Source organism: Haplochromis burtoni, unplaced genomic scaffold (genome assembly GCF_018398535.1).
Source record: "Haplochromis burtoni strain Fernald_Lab_line unplaced genomic scaffold, NCSU_Asbu1 Contig_175, whole genome shotgun sequence".
NCBI lineage: Eukaryota > Metazoa > Chordata > Actinopteri > Cichliformes > Cichlidae > Haplochromis > Haplochromis burtoni.
The window spans coordinates 1318146-1336914 of NW_024582536.1; the positions used below are offsets into that span (position 1 = coordinate 1318146).

At 42.2% G+C, this 18769-nt stretch overlaps 1 protein-coding gene across 1 annotated transcript in view; it reads right to left on the minus strand.

Moving 5' to 3' along the window:
• The window catches only part of tmeff1a (transmembrane protein with EGF-like and two follistatin-like domains 1a), a gene marked incomplete at its 5' end in the record, with an annotated part of 33877 nt that overhangs the window by 10396 nt on the left and 4712 nt on the right, over window positions 1–18769 (minus strand). The window contains 3 exon segments of the mRNA XM_005934113.3: window positions 549–608; window positions 11223–11371; window positions 12215–12311. Of these exon segments, the coding sequence (XP_005934175.2) occupies window positions 549–608; window positions 11223–11371; window positions 12215–12311 (306 nt within the window).

Genomic DNA, 18769 nt, shown 5'->3' on the forward strand with positions numbered 1-18769 from the left:
CAGCTGGCATCCTTGTACATGCAGTGCTGCCATCTTCTGTTTCAGTCCGTTATTACACTCTTAAATCCTGCTACTTATTCCTGCGTCTTTTGGGATCTTACAAAGCTTCAAACGACGCGTCGACTATTAAATCAGTCGTCGACGATTTTGATAGTCGACGTAATCGTGACTAGTCGACTAATCGTGGCAGCCCTAGTTAGCTGATAACTTGCTACACTATCCTCTCCTCTAAATCATTTTTTGCTTTGTGATCCACGCTGGAAGTCACACACAGTCAGAGCAGTTTACAGTACATTATTTTTCTTTTTCATTTTTATTGACTATAAATACAAAATCAAGTGTTTGGAAAGCTGCATGGAGCTTTGAGGGTGTTGTGCTATTTTGTGTCTGAACCTCTACAACACAGCTGGAGAGAGCAGTGTTCGTATGACTCACAGGGGCAAAATAATAGGGAAAAAATCAGGTGAAAATAATCTACATTTTCCGTTAACTTGCAGAGTGCAGCAACCTGGCAAAAAAGGAACATGAGGCGTGTTGAGCTTCCTTACCCAGGACGTTTCCTTTGAAAGGGCTGCCGTCGTCTTTCTTGCCCTGTTTTTCTTTATCAGCTGCAGAAGAAAGAGAAGGATGGAGTCGGTTACATTCAGAAATCCTCTCTAAATAAGCTCCAACAGTTTATTTTTTCCCAACGTGATGGAAAACAAAGATTTCAGCATTTCCATCAAGGCGACGGCTTGAGATCATTTCTATTTCCTCGGGTGAAACCGACACTGCCTGACCGCTTGACTTCCTCTTCGCTGTCTTGCATCGTGTCTTTTGTGATCTGTTTATTGACTCTGTGTGTGTGTCTGTGTGTTTACTCTTCAGGACAGACTAAAGGAAGTGAAAGATGTCGGGGGATGTTTACTCGCCATCTGAGTTTCGCTCTGTTAGAGTCGAGGTGGGTCAGTCTGATGGTCTGTGTGTGCTTTGTGTGGCCAACAGTGGTGGGTGCCAATAAACAAAGAAGCAGCAGGGTTTGGGTTCTTGTGTTGTTGTGGTTATTTTCCTGTTGACAGGCTTCATGTCTTCGTGCCGTCTGCAGGAGGATCTGCTGCGAATGTTAAACAGGGCATACACTCCGGTTTGTACGTCTATCATTGTGGGGACCCTGGTATACATATAGCCCTTATCCACTGGTACCTACTTAGCTCGGCTTGACTCGGTTTGTAGACTTTTCCTATAAGGTGGTAGAACCTGTTTGCTCAGCCCACGTTAAAAATGGATCCAAAAATGTGGTGTCACCAGTGGCCAGCCAATGGCGTCACTCGACGAGTCATGAGACTGACTCCTTAACAAAAATTAAAATGCCATTTTTGAAACCTGGCAACGAAGGAAATGTGTCGCATACAAATGATGTTACGAGACTTTTGGCCGCATTGCTACAACAACCCCATGCGCACAGGAGGTACAAACAAACCAAACTGAGTAGAGTCGAGTAGATACTGGTGGAAGCGAGGCTGTGGTGGACTCCCAGGACAATGTTTAATCATAACCTTTCGAACCCAGACGTCAGGATCAGAGGTATAGTTTAGTGAGAAACCAAGAACACCGTCTATTCATTAGCTTAATTATGAACTATGTAACTCATTTCAAAGTCTTTACTGAGGTCAGAGAACAAGTTAACCCAGGGCTGTTCTCACAGGGCTTATTTTTTCATACTGTCAATTCATTATTTGATACTTTGGCCATGTTTGATATGATTCTCCACAAGTGGAACAGTGTACACATATATATGAAAAAAAAAATCCAAGAAAGATTTTATTTCACAGGGAATAAATAATAACAGCACAGCTTTCGTTTGCCTTTAGCGACTGACGAAACAGTGATTATCAGTGATCTCTTCTAAGTTGGGCTTTGTGCTTCAGGCTCTGTGCGTGGTCACATGTGGCAGTGTTTCCTGGGATACATGACTCTTCCACACAAAATGATCCCTATGAGTGTCACCTCCTCCACTCAGGAACATAGAGTGGACACAAAAAGTATAACAGTGAAATGCAACACTGTGCCAGTAGCATGAGAACTGGATACATTTAACCATGAACAGTTACTGTTCCACGGTTTAATACAGACGATGCTTTAGTTTGTCAGCAGATCAAAATGAAATCAGGTGTTCTCGATGCACGGTTCAGCAGTGTGAATAAACTCAGCAGCAGATTAGAATCAAGTATAAAAACATTTACACCGTAACCATGGTGATTTAGCCAGTTAAGATGGGAGACACTTTGAATTTTCTGTTTTATAAGGTCAATACAGTTCACTAAGCCATCAGCCTGACTTTTAAGGTCAGGTCCTTATTTTGTCTGTTGATATTTGAAATCACACCCAAAGTGAGGATGTAAAAAACCCACATTCTACAAAGTTGTCCTCATAATGCACCAAAATGCACTTGGTCTCCACATAGACATGTGTACACGCACACGCACACACACGCACACTCATCCATTTTTAATGCTCCATCATTCCTGAGGAAATATTGACAGAAATCTCTTCGTCTCCATCTTACCCTCCCCCTCCCTCCTTCCATCAGCATCTCCCCAAAGCCTCATTGTTTCCCATCTTTGCTCTTGCTCCGCTTTTTCTGTATTTGCAACCAAAAAATAAAAATCATAAAACAGTCTGCGGATGCAAAAAAAATATGAATGACAAACTGTTATAATAATTTTATGTGGTATAAGCATTAATATATGGACACCAACTCCAGTCCTCGAGAGCTGCTGTCCTGCAGCTTTTAGATGCATCCCTACTCCAACACAGCTGAATCAAATGGTCTGATTACCTCTTCAGCAGCCATCAAGTTTGGCAAAGGCCTGTTAACAAGTCATTCATTTGATTCAGGTGTGTCGGAACAAATTAGTCATTTGTTAGTAAAGCTAATTAAGCACTTTTAAACTCTTTTACACTTCACTGTATATTGTGAATACAAACACAAGTTGTAGTTTGAGGCTGACGAATAAATAGTCAAGTTACCATTATTCCCACATAAAGGGGCATGTGACGTCCCCAAATTCATTACTATCCACATAAATCAATAACTGGTACAACTGTGGGTTTGGTCTTCTTTAAATATCCACATATTTATATCTAGATATCAACTAATATTTCATTATTATAAATGGAAAGTTTTCCAGAAATTAACTGAAAGATTTGGGATTTATAAAAACATCAATATACAAAATATGTTTCTGGTGGACTAATTTACAGTTGAAGGTAATGAGAACAAATACACTGACTAAGCTGGAAAAGGACCACCTGGGTTGGTGGTGGGTTGCAAAGTGGCTTTAGGAAGCTAATGGGCTAAATAATGTGTGTAGGTGTGCAGAGCGGTATCACATGAGCCATTAGGTCTTATCTGACTGCCTGGTAAAGTCAAGAACAACAGCTTTTGTCTTCTTCACTTGTTCAGAGTCTTTAGTTATTTCTGGGTCCAAATTAATCGCAGATTATTATGTCAGGGTGATTTCATGCTGCAAGCTTGTAGCTTGTAGCTAGCTTGTAGAATCTCCTGGTCTCGACTCTGTGAGCTTTCTTGTGTAATTGAGTGTAAATATCATCGAATGGCTGAAAGGATCCATCCATATCGTCAGGTTAGTTATTAACATGTGAATGTGTGGTTTGCATCTCTCACTATGAAAAACTCGATTCTAACAAATCATGACTGGTGTTAATAAAAAGCTGGAGCTGTAGAGAATTACAGCTTTTGTAATCAGTTAGCAAGCTTACGTGAACCACAGGTCCACATTCGGCCAATATTTGGCTCCGCCGCTGTGGAATAACAGGATCAATGTGTTCAAATCCTTTGAATTTGGTTTCTTGGCTGTGGTGCACTGAGTCACTGGCCTGCTGCCCTGAGGAAATAACAGATCAGAGAAGGTGGCAGGTGCTCTTCACCTCAGGGTGCAATACCACCCTCACCACCCACTCACCCTCACCTGCCACCTCACTGAGCCAATCAGATCACTGGCCACCTAAAAGCAATAACCACTGACAAGAAATCCATAACTCTTCCCGGGTTAGGGTCTCCTGCTGGCACCTGCAGAGAGTGCATCTCCAGCAGGACAACACATTGTGATTCAAGGTGAGTCCATCAACATAAATCAGACCTGAGGCTCAGAGCTGTGCCGAGGCTGGAGGAGCTCTGGGTGTTGGCACAGACTCTGAAAAACATCACGCAGCAAACTGTGACTGCAAATGAGGTTTGCATCTAACACTTGCACCTCACCCTCGGCTCCTCTGAGAGGAAGAAACCTTCAGTGATGGTTCAGAGGAGCTGTGACTCATCGCAACGGTGTTTTCATCTCTGCCATAAAAAGATGCTCTGCATATTTGAGAATCAAACATGGGATTAAATTTATAAAACTGCGAGAAATCACTCAGAAAAAGAACTAACAGGCAGCCCAAAGCTGGAGGATGCTGATGAACCTTTGGACTCCTTTTTCATGTTTTTTGGCTGTAATTTACTCTCTTTTAAAGCTTCTGAGACAAGAAACCTACAACACTTTAAAGAAGAAAACCTTTAGTTACAAATGTCATTTAGAAGCTAATCAACTTTAAGCTTGAAGTCCAAGTCAGAGTTTTGCAGTCACAAAATGACCAGCAGCTTAAAAAGGTTCAAAGTAGTCTCACTTTCACCAACAGTATTAGTATTATGATGCACCACAGTGTTCCCCTTTAATGTACTTAAAGTAATGTTATTTCATTTAAGTTTTCCTCCATTTTATTCAAGAAGAAAGGAAAACCATGAATCCATGACTGTGCATGTGGACATGAACCTCCTTATGCTCAGCAGGGGGCGACTCCTCTTCTTTAAATGCACAGAAATCTGACAGACGAAGGTGACGTCAGCGCACATGTTCTTGGTGAGTTTATGCTGTCAGTCACTAATCTGACTGAATATAACAGGATGGTCCCTCAGTTTGTTCTATGAACTCTTAAGGTTAGGGTCACTAATAAGCAAGATTACAATAACAATGTCCATATATGGTAATGTTAGGGAGGAGGTAGGGGTCAGCGGATGGGTCATTTTGATGACTCATATTTCCTATAATGCTGATCATTCCAGTTCTTAAGAGAACTGCTGTTCATGTTAATCTTCTGTTACAATGAGTCATGCTGCATTTGCGCTCTTTATCTGCAGAGATTCGTGGAAACACTTTGACTGAAGCATCATCGAAACTTTACTAACCAAACGGTGATGTCACAGGGGCAGAATTCATCATAGCATGTTTGACATAGCATGTCAGCAACCACCAGTTTGTAAAGCCCTGCTGTGACTCCCTTGAGATTAAATTTTTCCCACCCTGGTGTCTGAAACCAGATGTAATGAGTGAATCATTACCCAGCGAGCATATCTGGATAATAAGCTTTTTTGACAAGTACAATTACCATAATTTATCAAAAGAACTCAGGGTTTTATTGACCTGAAAGTAGAGACTGAGACCCAAAACTCATCAACAGGAAAGTATTTACAGAGGTTCTTCTACAGGACGTGAAGCCTTTTGGCAACCGGAGGTAGTTTCACTGATAGCTACCAGAAATAACTCAGGTTTCACTTTTCAGACCCACAAGTCACATCCATCTTTTATACTGTCTGTCTGGACTATGGGTATGCAGCTTACTCAGACATGCTTGTGCACAGTCCTCTAAAAGAGCAGTATGATGATGCTAGGCATCAGCTAAATACAAATGAAAAATTAATAATAAAAGATTAAAACAGCAGTATGAAAAGAACAAAGAAGAAACGGTCGAGTTTTCACTGTTTTCAAAATGAATTCAAATCAGGAGTTGATGATAATTAAGGCAGGCCTACAGATTAGCTAGAGTCCACATGGAACCACCGTTTGGAAGAAAAGTGAGTATCCCCGACCACTTCCTGTATGGCTGACGCTTGTTTATGAAATTGGTCACAAAGAGGTGTTGCACTGGAAAATTGGGATTTTTTGGGTCTCTGGTAGGCTGCCGCAGTTGCCTTCAGTTTGTATGGAAGATGCCAACGTATCTGCAAACACAAACTACTCACTAAGTAGTTGAAAAGTCTGAATCAAGTACAAGTTTGCAAGTTGTTGTTTAATTAAGGCAGAATTTTTGTTTGGAAGGCAACGTCCTACATTTTCAGGTTTCACTACTTCTCAGTAGTTTGTGTTTGCAGACGAGTTGGTGGCTTCCATGCAAACTACAGGCGACCACAGCAACCTGCTAGTGACCGAGGCAGTTGTAAGGAGGGTTTTGGTTGCAGCACCATGTACCTCTTCTTTCTAATGTGATTTATTTCCCTCTCATTTAAATGACTTTTAAAATATTTGCCATGAACATCCCTACGGGTTATGCGATTCATATAAAGTCTATTATTTTGGTGGTGTTGTTGCAGACTTCCTGTTTGATTTTGCTGGAAGAAGCTGCAGACAGCTGGGAACTCTTTCTCATAGTTTTCCGAGTTTTCTGGTAGCTTTGAAGTCTCCCTGCATTTCTGTTGTTTTGATTGTCTTATAGCTTTACCTGATAGTTTTACCCGAGTACTTCAAGGCAGAATGAATTCTGTTGGTTAAGCTAGGCTATAACAAACTATGGCCTTTTGAAATTTGAGAGTTGTTCTATTAGCGATTGATAAAATGAAAATACTGTACAGCTAAGAAACACTGGATTTAAATTCATAGGTTATGGCTCATATTACTCTGTAGGTGAAACTGATCTGAACTTGAAGTCTCTGAGTCTGTTCACTGTACTTAAAGTTGCAGTACAACAAACTAACTCTGTATTTCTGACTGATGTTATTTAAACCTGCTGTTGGTGCCAAGCAGGCCCTGCGTGTCAGATTATTTCAGGATGTTAACAAGGTGTGGATTAATTTCTTGCGGATTAAAACTGCGGCTCCTGCTCGCTTGATTTGTTTCTTAATTGAAAACACCGGTGATTAGATGCATTAATTTGTCTGACACGGTTTCAATAACGAGGCTGATTTATGAAACGGTCACAGTCGTGCAGTCAGCAGTACTCAGCGAGCCCTGAACGCCATCAGTCCTGCATTTTACTACATCAGCAAGTCAATGTGAAGTAATGACCCACGTCTGCAGCCAGAGGAATAACGCTCAAGCTGGAAGATTTAAACAGCAGCAGTGACGGTCTTCAACTTAAACAAGTTTTTGAAAGTGAGCTGGAAAAACAAAGGAATGAAGAACAAGGTTTCAGTCAAATGAAGCAATAAGGACTAAACAGAAAGAGAAGTGGACTCATATAAGAACGTAGAAGGAAAAAGTAAAGAAAGTAAAAAAAGATGGAAAAAGAAAGGAGTTAAAACTGAGGAAGAGAAATAAAAAGAGGAAAGCTTACATTTCTGAAAGAAAGATCAAAGACATCAGGAAAGAAGGAGAGAAAGGGCCGAAGACAAAAGAAGAACATGAAAGTGTGATTAATGGAAGGACGAAAAAACGAATCTGGGAAGAAAAGAAAAGTTCAGTGAGGAAAATAAAGAAGAGTCAAATACAAAGAAGTGAAATGAGCACTAAACTTCTTCGTTTCATCCATTTAGAGTGTTTTTCCTTTCAGGGCGGGTTATTGTTGAAGAACGAGCTTATTTCATAATCCACACAGCTGATGGCGACCGTTTTCTGAGATTCGGTGAGATTTTCCAATCTGGATCGGATCAAACAGCCGCGGAGCCGTCAGTGGGCGGATTTCTGTCTGAACACAGAGCGGCGAAGCTGAGAGCTGCTCTCGACTCGCTGCAGTCGAGGTCAAAGGTCGTCGGAGCGGCTCAGACTATTTACAGATCATCATGGAAGCATCAGCAGAAGCTTCGCTGAGCCACGGGGGACGAGCAGCGAGGGTTTACTACAGGCTTCAGCTCCTCATCGAGACTTCATCTCACGACGTCTTTTGTACCAAAGCCACAAATGTTTGGTCCACGGAGTCACGAGGACGAGAGGCCAGCTGTTGACTAGAAGTTATTTAAAAATGCTTTAAATGATGTGATTGTCTCATGTGTGCATGAATAAGATCACTTTATCAGGTTTTAGCTTTTCTTCATAGTAACCTGTGATAGTTATCCTTCTGACAGCTGCATTTAATGCGCATTTATACTGTCAGACTTAATTATTGTAAGCAGATCAGCTGATCTCAGAACTCAGCTGAGAGAATTCAGACTCAGAAATGAAAATTGGCGTCAACAAGCTAACTTTAGGTTCATCAAATGGTTCTGAGTAACAGGAAAAACCAACACAGCATTAAAATGTCTCTTCAAAGAAACCGAAACATGAGGAATCAATCAGTCTGTAAAGTCGGTGATGGTGCCTGATGAGGTTAATCCAGCTTTGCAAAGTGAACGATTCGTTTCCTGTGAATTTGTGACTTCAGACTCGGTAAACTGCAAATCTGTTTCTCTGACTATTTAAGCCTCCTCAGGTTTATTATGAAAAATGGATTCAACTTCCTCCTGTTTCTTATTCGATGCTTAAACAAGCCTCTGGGTATCATCGAAACGCCTTCACATTCAACTTGAGTGTCTTTAAAAGGTCAGTCGGTGTTTGTTTTCTGAACATTGATCAGCTCTGTGGACACGTGGAGCACAAACCAGCGCTGTGTTTGCTGCAGGTCAGGTTATTAGAAAAAAAAAGGAAACTGAACCATAATTACTGCTTTGTGTGACACTGAATGCCTCATTTCTGTCACACAGGAGGGACGTCTGTTTATCAAAACCCTCCATTTTCTGTCACGATCGTCTCCAGAGATCCGCTCTCCTCACTGGCTGAAAAAGGTGTTGGCGTCACTTATTCACACAGCGCTTCCTGCCGGCCGCCACAAAGCTGCACGTGGAGCTTTGAATCCAGTCGCTCATGCACGTCAGGAAACAGCGTGATGACAGAGAGCTCAGAGAGCTGAACAGACTGTGGGTGGAGGCGTACGCCACCATGATGGAGGTAAATCAAAAGCTTAAAAAACAGACGCTCGGAGATGTTTTACATTTTCACGTGCAAACAAAACCAAAATCACAGCTTGGTATCTCATCGCTCGGTGTCACAGGGCACCACCACTGTCAGAAACAGCTGAAAACACGAGGCATTGACGCAGTCTTATCATGGAAACACACACACACTTAAATAACTCTCTCTTCATGCAGATAATCACACCAATTATTCAGGATTGTTTATGCAACTGAAAAAACCCAAGAAACTCAATATTTCTTCCTCATCTTAGGAGTCAGCAACCATTTTGCTTTTAGTCAGAACAAAACAGCTCTGCTGCAGCTTCTAACCCACCGTGCACCTGCACCAGTGGAATGACCAAAGTATGATGCGCCATTTAAAAGTTCAAACACCTCACTGGATTCAAATTTGCATGCAAAACAGGAACACAGCCAAAGTGACGCCACCCACTCACATTTTTTAAACAAAATCTTCAGCTAGCACACTGAGAATATCGCTCTAATACCAGAATCTTTATTGTCAGTGTAGCAACGCAACACTGAACAATAAACTGAGGCCCAATTCTCAATATGGACACTGGTGTAATCACGGCTCAAATAAGTGGATCGTATATCAGTAACAAGCCGCTCGGTTCAGTTCAGTGCTCTGTTTGCTGGTGGGAGAGCTAACGTAGCGTGACAGAAACTGAGAGCAGCTTTTATTTCGTCTTTCTCTGTCAGCTCCACATGTGCCAGAAGGTAAGTGGCAGCCAGGTGCTCCTAATCAATGCACCTGATTAACTGATCACGAGCAGGTTTGAGCGCCTCTATAAAAGTGACAGATTTGTTGGTCTGGAGATTCAGGTGTGTGTTAACAAAACACAATCTTCTCAGGAGTTCAAGATCACGCCATGCTGTTCTCAAAGAACGCGCACAAAATCCAAAGAGCTTCATTTTACCCTCTACAGGTCTCAGCATGTTAAAGGCAAAGTTCATGACAAGACAATTAGAAGATTGAACAAGAATCAGTTGTTTGGAAGCGTTTCCAGGAGGAAAAAACATGGAACAAAAACATCTGGAGCGATGTTCTTTGGACGGAGGAAATAAAACACTAACACAGCCAAACAAGAACATTTTTAAGTTATCTAAGTGACTTATATATCATGCTTAACCTGAGTAGAGAAAGACTGCAGGGGTCTAAAAATGATGTGCCAGGAGTCCGCTGTTCTCGCCGGCTCTAGTGAGGCTTGAATCCCCGGCTAGCTCTCGAGCTGGTGGGTAACACACGAAAACGTCGGAGCACTTTTGCAAATACGTGATGTCCTGATAAACTGAGCAGATATTTGGAGTTTACACGGCTACATTCTAAAAGTTTATTTTGTGACCCAGAAAGATTAATAAGAGTAATATTTAAACTAATTAGCTGCCACCATTGTTGGAAACTGGAACTGGCTGTCCTATGAATTCTGGGATAGTTTGGGCCATGAAGGATACACCCGACCCATCCTTTAAATCTGGGGAAATGAAGGAGGCATTTGTCTGCCACGTTTGGAGCAGCCTTCGTCGCCTGGCTGTGACGTAATAGGCTGACAAATGCGGTCTCCGAAGGATGCGGCCAAGGAATTGGGACATACCTATTGAGACTGCCAGCATGGTTGGGGAAGGGTGATGATTTGAACCCCTCTGTACACCAAAGTATTGTAGAGTCAGGAGGCCGTGCGGCTGACAGCTAAACGCTGGCTAAAAGTAAGTCATGCAACGGTCCAATGATCCCAAGCTGAGCTGCAAATCTCCAAGAAAATGGCTGAAAAAGAAAATGCACCAAAGTCCTGACCTCAGCCTGATTGTAATATGACACCTCAGGAGAGCTGTGCATAAACAAATGCTGCAAAAACCAGTGAAGTGAAGTGACGCCGTAAAGAAGAGCGTGAAAGACTGATAACATCATGCAGAAGTTACTGCTGCTGGAGGAGGATCTACAAAGCACTGCATCGCGGGTGTAGTTCTTCACAGGACTGCAGACAGTCTGGGTTGGACGACGGGCTTCTCTGCAGACTTAAACAGGCCTTAGAGGGGCTGAACTCTAAGCTGCAACAAGCCTGATAAAACTGCATCGTGTTACTGTATCACCACCTCTGCTTCAGCACGCAGTCATTTATAAACGAGTTACAGTTACAGCCTCATTCTGTGATTTAAGATGAGATTAGCTTCAACGCGTCAACCTGAGCAGCTTTAAACTGCCCACAGAGCTCGTGTAATGCAATCGTGTAATCTCGTTAGGTCTTACCGGGGCACCTGCCCAGGTGTTTGACATCGATCTGCTCCTGCTTCATGCACGAGGCCTCTCTGACCAGGCAGGGGTTGTTGTAGGAGTTTCCGTCAGTGGCGCACACCGGGTTTTCATTGTGACCGCTGCAGTCGATGTTACATATGCACCTGAAGGGAGGAGAGGAGTCGAGTCAGGAGAATAAATGTTGTGTCTTCAGTCTGAACGCGTCTCTGCCACACAATCATTAACTGAAGTGCGTTTAGAGGAACGAAGACGCTGCTCATTAGTCCTCCACAGACCGGCTGCAGATACAAAGAACTAATTTCAATCCCTTTCAAGAACTCCTTCACTCGTGATTAATGGTTTCAAATTTACTCCCAGAGTTCAATGGTGGGACCTAAAAAAAGAACTTTTTGACTCTTATTTCAGTCGATTTATAGTCTTGTTTCGCTACGCTTAATAAGTCAAGTCGAGTTCATTTATGTAGCCCAATATGCCTGGAAGGGGATTGCAATCGATACAGTATAAAAAGCCTGTTCTCCTTAATCAGATCAGAATATCTCCCTTAAAAAACAACTTATAGGTAAAAATATGGAGGAAAGCTCACAGAGAGAAGCAAATATATTGCTCACATAGAAATCAGGACCTTTATTTACCTCAACTACAAAAGTCAAACAGCCTTGGAGACGGATCTTATTTGTAAATCTCTCTCTGTGTAAGTCTGTAAAAGCCTCACTTCAGTTTATTTAAGTGGATTTTTCCAGTGTCATATATTTTATTCCTAGAGCAGCTTTGCATGATTGACAGCCCCAAATAATCCTTCTTTATCTCATACCGGGCCTCAGTTTATCCTGTCTGAAACAAGCTGTAAGCTAACTCTACATGATTGGCTGCCGCACACAAACAGAACAGGAGACAAAAAGTGAAGCTTTGGTGTTGTTGGTGTCAGTTTGTATTTACACAAACCTCGTGGGTGAGCTTCGTATGAATGTTACGAGTCGAACACTCACCAGACGTCCTCCGAGTCTTCGTCACACTCTGCTCCGTATTTGCATGTGCTGCACTTGGTGAACTTCTTCCCGACGTCTGAGCCCGAGCCCTCGTCGTCTGAAAGACACAAAGAAGAAAAACTTTAAGTATGAGTGTGCCTTTAAACAATAATGATTATTAATCTGTTTCTTTTCACTTTTTGTAAATCGCTTTGGACCAAAAGACGGTGCAGTGAGCAGTGAGATATACCAAAATGTACCAGTATTATTCACGGAGGCATTAGCTCAATTTTCTACAAAAATCACACACTGGTATCATGTAGCTATATGGAGCTTTTTTTTAAAAGAACACACACATTAGATTCCTTAGGGGTCATTTTGAGACAGGACCCCCTTTCAATAAACAGTCGCTACGGGAAAATGTTGTTTCCCAACCAGTAGGTGACTATCTGGAAACCACTGGGTGGAACCTACGGGTTGCTGGCAGTCGCTAATGGGAAGCCAACTGTTGCACCAAAAACTTTGTTGTGATTGCAACTTCTTCTTTGACGGGAGTGTGTGTTACCACTGAAAGCACATTTCAAGAAATGCGGCTTTTACTTTGAAGGTGAGCACTCCCCATTTCTGGTTTGTCACATTTCTCGAGCGTCGCTGCAGCTGAGAAAGGAAATGAGCAACTGCAGGAATCTGCCAGCAAAAAAGCAATCGCACTCTCAATAGAAACCAATCATCAACTAGTGGGGAAAGACGCAATTTTCCCTTGCAACTAGTGATTACCAGATGGTTGCTGACCAGTGTTTTTATGTGGGACCAAACCTTAGGCCAGCAGTGTCCAACTCCAGGCCTCGAGGGCCGGAGTCCTGCAGGTTTTAGGTGTGTCCTTGATCCAACACCTGGTGGTGAAAGTTTTCAGTAAAACAAAAGCTCAGGTCACAGTGATTCACTCTGATCCAAAAGTTCAAGGCCTGAACTACGATACATGCAGGGTTTGTTTCTACTCTTAACTCTGTATGAGGTCAAAGAGGGGAGATTTCCCGAATATGGTCATATCAGGCACAGGAAGTCCCACCCACCTTCTGTTTATCTGGTGCCTCAAAGAGAGCTAAAACAGCTTGTTTCATGCTGCAGGTGAAGCAGAATAGGCCCTCTGTGCCACACTGAGTACTGGTGAACCAGACCTTGACCTGTTTGCTCTTCCAACACACGAACCCAGAACCTGTGACTGTTTAAACACAGTTATAACGTCTGAATAAATTCAGCTTCACTTAAAAGTAAAGACGGGTTGTAAAGGAGGAGCCATGGTGTTGTTGTTGTACACTGTTACTGAGGAGCAGAGATGAGAGCTTGTACTGTGAAAAGTGTGCCGTTATTCACCTGTGACACTCTGCTTGTTGTTTCTCCAAAAAACTCGTTTTAATTTCAGCGCGCCGTCTGTTTTGCTCTGCTGGCTGTGAAACTCTTTATTCATCACTTTCCCCTCATACTTAGCTTTTATTATTATTATTTGTGCACATCTTTCCAGAACAGAAACCTGATTTCATTTCAAAAACAACCTCCAGCTCACATCAGCTTCTGTTCCGGTGAGCGCCGCCGTGCCCTTAACGCCGCAGGCGCCGTTTTCCACCATCAACACGCGACACGGCTCACGCGCTTTTCTATCAGACACAGCTGAACGTGTGAAGAGGCTCCCGAAGCTTATTGGCCAAATGGAAACAGAGACAACGCGTTATCATCTTATGATATTATTATTATTACCATTACAGGGGGATGCGTTTAATACCATCTCGCATGACGGCGTCTATTTTCCAGCAGGGAGCGAGTTCAGAGCAGATGAGGCGGTAACAACCCACAGCATCAAATATCAAAGAGCCGCGGGGATTATCCCAACCCGCCTTTCATCAAGGGAGCAGTTTTCATGATTCATCAAGTGTAATTTTGTCATGTAATAGAGGAAAAGCTCAGAGCCATCAAGGGGACGGAGATTAATCCGCAGGAAATGTAATGAGCATCCTCAAAGCTGCGCCTGGAGCCATTAAAACATCTATTCAACCTTAAAATCCAAAGAAAGGTGAGATCAGAGCTGCAGCTCCACTGCAAACAAGCAGCACCCTCAAAAACACTGGAAATAAAACACCAGTACACGTATAAGCAAGAGAGCCTTTACTCCAAAATCACAGTGTTGGACAAAATCACCAACACTCGTCTTTAAACCTTCAGTCTACTCTGATTAATACACAAGCAGGAGATTTAAATTTACTATGATCCTAAATCAGGATTTAAAATAAAAAATCAGAAAAGGAAGAATCATGTAAAGATTTCAAGGAAGCTTTAAATTGTAAGTAAAAAAAGCCCTTCAGCACTAGAAGTTGCTTTTGAAACTGATCCCAGAGGATTTTATTTTGAAGGGTTTTCATGTAGGATGACATCAGATGATAATCCGTTTAATCTAATTCTGCACCTGCATCAGATTCATCCTCACTGATTACCTCGTATCCAAGTTTGAAAGATCATATGTTCCTTTCTCCTTCTAATTTTAAAATCTTATGAGAATTACTAGATTTTTCTATTGTTGTCAGTGTTTATTGTAATGACTTCATGCAGCCCATTTGCAGTACCTTCATGGCCCGCTGCGGGGCTGCGGGCCACAATTTGGGAATCACTGATTTTGTTAATTTGATTTGGTCCAAATGTAGCTCGACGTTTTATTACTTGTTTAAAAAGATGCTGAAAAAGTAACTTCGACGTATCACAGACTTTTAGGTTTGGCTGAAAGGTGAATGATGAAGTCGCCTTTTTAGGATGCGGGAAGATCTCCGTATGCATACAAAGCCTCTGAGCAATTTTCTACTCTGATGGTTCCTGAATGATGTGAAAGGCCAAGCTGTGCTTTAGTGGTCGCGGCTGCTTAGAATGCTGCCCCGCAGAGCCACACCTGATGGATGGTGGGTGGAGGTCCAACCACATGCTAAATAACTGCATTCAGTTTGGTGCAAAACGCTAACTATTCAGTCTCAATCAAACACAGCTTTGAACAAAAACACGACTGTAACAGGAGCATAAACACAGCAGTGTCTCGAGCACTCACCAACACTTCTATTGTCTCAACAGACTTTAAAACCACAGCAAACACTGCAGTGGAGACACATACGGTACAGCGCTCATATTGTCATACTGCTTTCCTTTAAATGACTATTCGCTGATGATACAAGACTAAATTTATCCTTAACCCTTAAATCTAAGCAGATGAGAGGTTGTGAGTGAATCAGTCCAGCTCATCATCGTTCAGTTCAACGATGCAAAGACATCTGCTTTGTCTGTCTGTGAAACGTTACACAAAACAGCTCCGCTGTTCACTTTCAAGGAAGCGAGCATCTGTCCGCACATGTCGCACATCTGCAACCGTTACTGTGAAATGTTGGTTTCACTTAACGGGAGCTGGTCAGCTGACACGTCCACCATCTTGGCATTATTATGAAGGAGGACTGTGGCAATATCTGAGTTTTAGTAAGCAAGTCTAGTTTATTTATGAAGTGTTTTTCACAGACATGCACAACAAAGTACAAAAAAACTGTAAAAACTATCAAATCAAAACCAAAAGAATAGAAATATTCACAGACTGAAAGGTTTCGTCCTCCGTGTTCTTCAGTCTCTGAAGAGATGAACAAATTCTGAGCCTGCGATTGAAGACTGCGAGCTGCAGTGTGTTTAAGAGAGGCTGGGATTAAAAGATTGTGGCTCAGGAGGCAGCGCAGGAAAGGTTGGTGGTTCAATCCCAGGCTGCTCTAGTCTGCCAAAGTATCTTTAGGCAAGATACTGAACCATCTGAGAGTGATGTTAGATAGAAAGCATGCAGATGTAAGGTATGCTGTACAGAGCATGATATAAGAACCAGTCCGTCCTAAAATCTCTCTTGAACTCACTCAGTAGTCGGTAGTCTGGCTGCGACGCTGGAAACACGATTTCTCTAAACAGGGCGTTCCAGTGTTCGTATCTCTTGTTACAGACACATTTATAGAAGCTTTAAATAAAAAAGTATAATTAAAATTCCTGTTTGTTTAAAAAACAAACAATTACAGTGTTATTTAAAGTATTATCCTCTGTGGTTTATTAACACAGCCAGACGCTGCTGTTTTATTATTAATGTGTGGCAGCCAGATAACAGCTGGCCACTCATTAAAAAAGGTGATGCCTCTCTGACAGCATGTAGCATGTTCACATTATTATGTCCACCTCGAGACACACAGAGCTGCATTATGAGTAAGGATGGAGAGGTCGCGCTCTTATTATTTCTCACTTATTGCAAGATTTCAACAGCAAAAGCATGATTAAAATGACTGGTGAAGACAGACGCTGCAGTGTGTGTGTGTGTGTGTGTGTGGGCCTGCTGGCTGACAGATTGGCCTGCTGTGTGTGGATGTATTGAACACGGAGAGCTCAGCTGGGGCTCGGAGCCTGCCGATCGATTGACGGGGATCTGCAGCAGAGAGGCTCCTTTGTTTCTGTTCAACTCTGCTGACAGAAGGACGCTGCTGCTCCAAGCCGTCTCCACCCACAGCCAGAAACACAGCGACTGCACCAACAGCTAAAGCCTCCTCATATCCACACAGTGTCACATCTGGACTTTCATGTTTCATCATTGAACGGGTGTAGAAGTGGTGCTCTCTCTGTGTATGAGACTTTGTGTCTGCATGCATGCACATAGTTTATGTAAAGACAAATTCATACATGCCGCAGGTACCAGGCTGTGTACAGAACCACTCTTAACAGTGAAGGAACTACACATCCCATAATGCACTGCAAATGCAAGATTCTAACGCAAATGACTTCCAGTATTCTTATGCAAAGTGATTCAGTATCATAGTGTTTAGTATAGTTTTAGTCTGGTGTGTGTCTGTACCTGTTTATATATCTTTGTGGGGACCAAAAGTTGGAATGTTACTATATTTGTGGGGACCAACAGTCACAGCCCAAAGTGTCTGTCCTCACGAGTTTGAAGGCATTCTTGAGACTCAAAATGTGGTTTTAGTGTCAAGGTTACAATTAGGTTATTGTTAGGGTTAGGCATTTACTTTTGATATTTAGGGTAAGCGGCTAGGGAAAACATCATGTAAATTACATGTCCTCACTAAGATATCAAAACGAGAATGTGTGTGTGTATACTGAAGTAAAGTACACATGCTCCGATGTGTAAACCGTGTTTTGTTCAATCACCGCTCTAATTGTTTCTCAAATTTCATGCTTGCAACTGGGTTTAAACATTGCCATGGTAACAGCCACCTCCATTAATCAGACAAGTCAGTGTTTCAACTTAGAATTGTGGGTAGAGTAGTTCTTTTCCCTGACATCACAAATAAAATGTTGATATCTTCAAGACGTGTTTTCTACAGGAGCATCTACAGCCGTTTCACTGTTGTGACTGTAAATAAGTCTAGTTTAGATGGTTACAGCTCATAATTATGACATAGTGGACGTCTCGCTTTTTTTTTAGAATTTTGTCATTCAGATATTATAAAGTTCAGGATACTCCAAGTGTCATGTCTCCTTTCATAGAGGATTTCATAGATGTTAGCGAGGTTAGCCACGGTTGACATTACGTCACAGCTAAATCTCACATCTTTTGGATCCATCCTCATGTAGAAATCAGTCCACGTGCTTCATCCTATCCTCTGGCTAATGTTAGCTAACAGTAGCCAAACACACCCGTAACACAGAAAGAAAAAGCTAGCTATCCAACATAGCTAACCATAACTTTGTTGCTAACATCATCAGGATGTTATCAGCTGGTTATTTTTGCCCTCATGAGAAGTTATGTGTGATCCGTGGATGCTGCTCGCTGTTGACAAGAGGTTTTGAGGTAAAACACATGGGAGCAGCTTTAAACATCCCATTGGTTTGGATTTCTGTGGAAAACCCATCTTTGTGGAGTCTTTCATTTAGAAATCAGTCCTCAAGCTTTCCAAGGCAACTGAGAGTCAAGGAAGGCGCCATTTCTTTAAGCTGCGCTACAATCGATTCACACTTTAGCAATAATAAAAATAATTTAACACACGAAAAATATGAAATAGTAAAAGATCCACTGAATCTGATTTTCTGATCATCCAAACCTTAAAACGGTTTTGTGTCCAGAAGTGGACAGAGATCAGGTCTTCATCCTCCCCCTCATCATCACATCGCTGACATCTGTTCAGTTTCAGACCAGGAGGCATCGAGGTTCAACACACACACACACGCTACAGAGGCAGGAGAAGGCTAATTAGACGTCGACAGAAAAGGTTAAAGTATCAAACTGACAGCTCAGGGTGGAGGCCGAAAGCAGCAGGTCGCCACCCGTGAATCATCCACAGCATCATGTGTTTAATCCAGCGTCTGTTATCATGAAACTAATACGTTTAGCATGACTGCAGATCAGGACAGATGTGACAGTCAAAGACAAAGGAAGGAAACAATAAGCTTTAAATGATTAATGTGACACAGAATTAAAAACTATAAATTATATTCCAGCTACTGTGCGATCAGCGCTGACGCTTAGTGCCAAAAATGCCTCTGAGAAGTTAATGGGTTTGTTGAAATGAAACC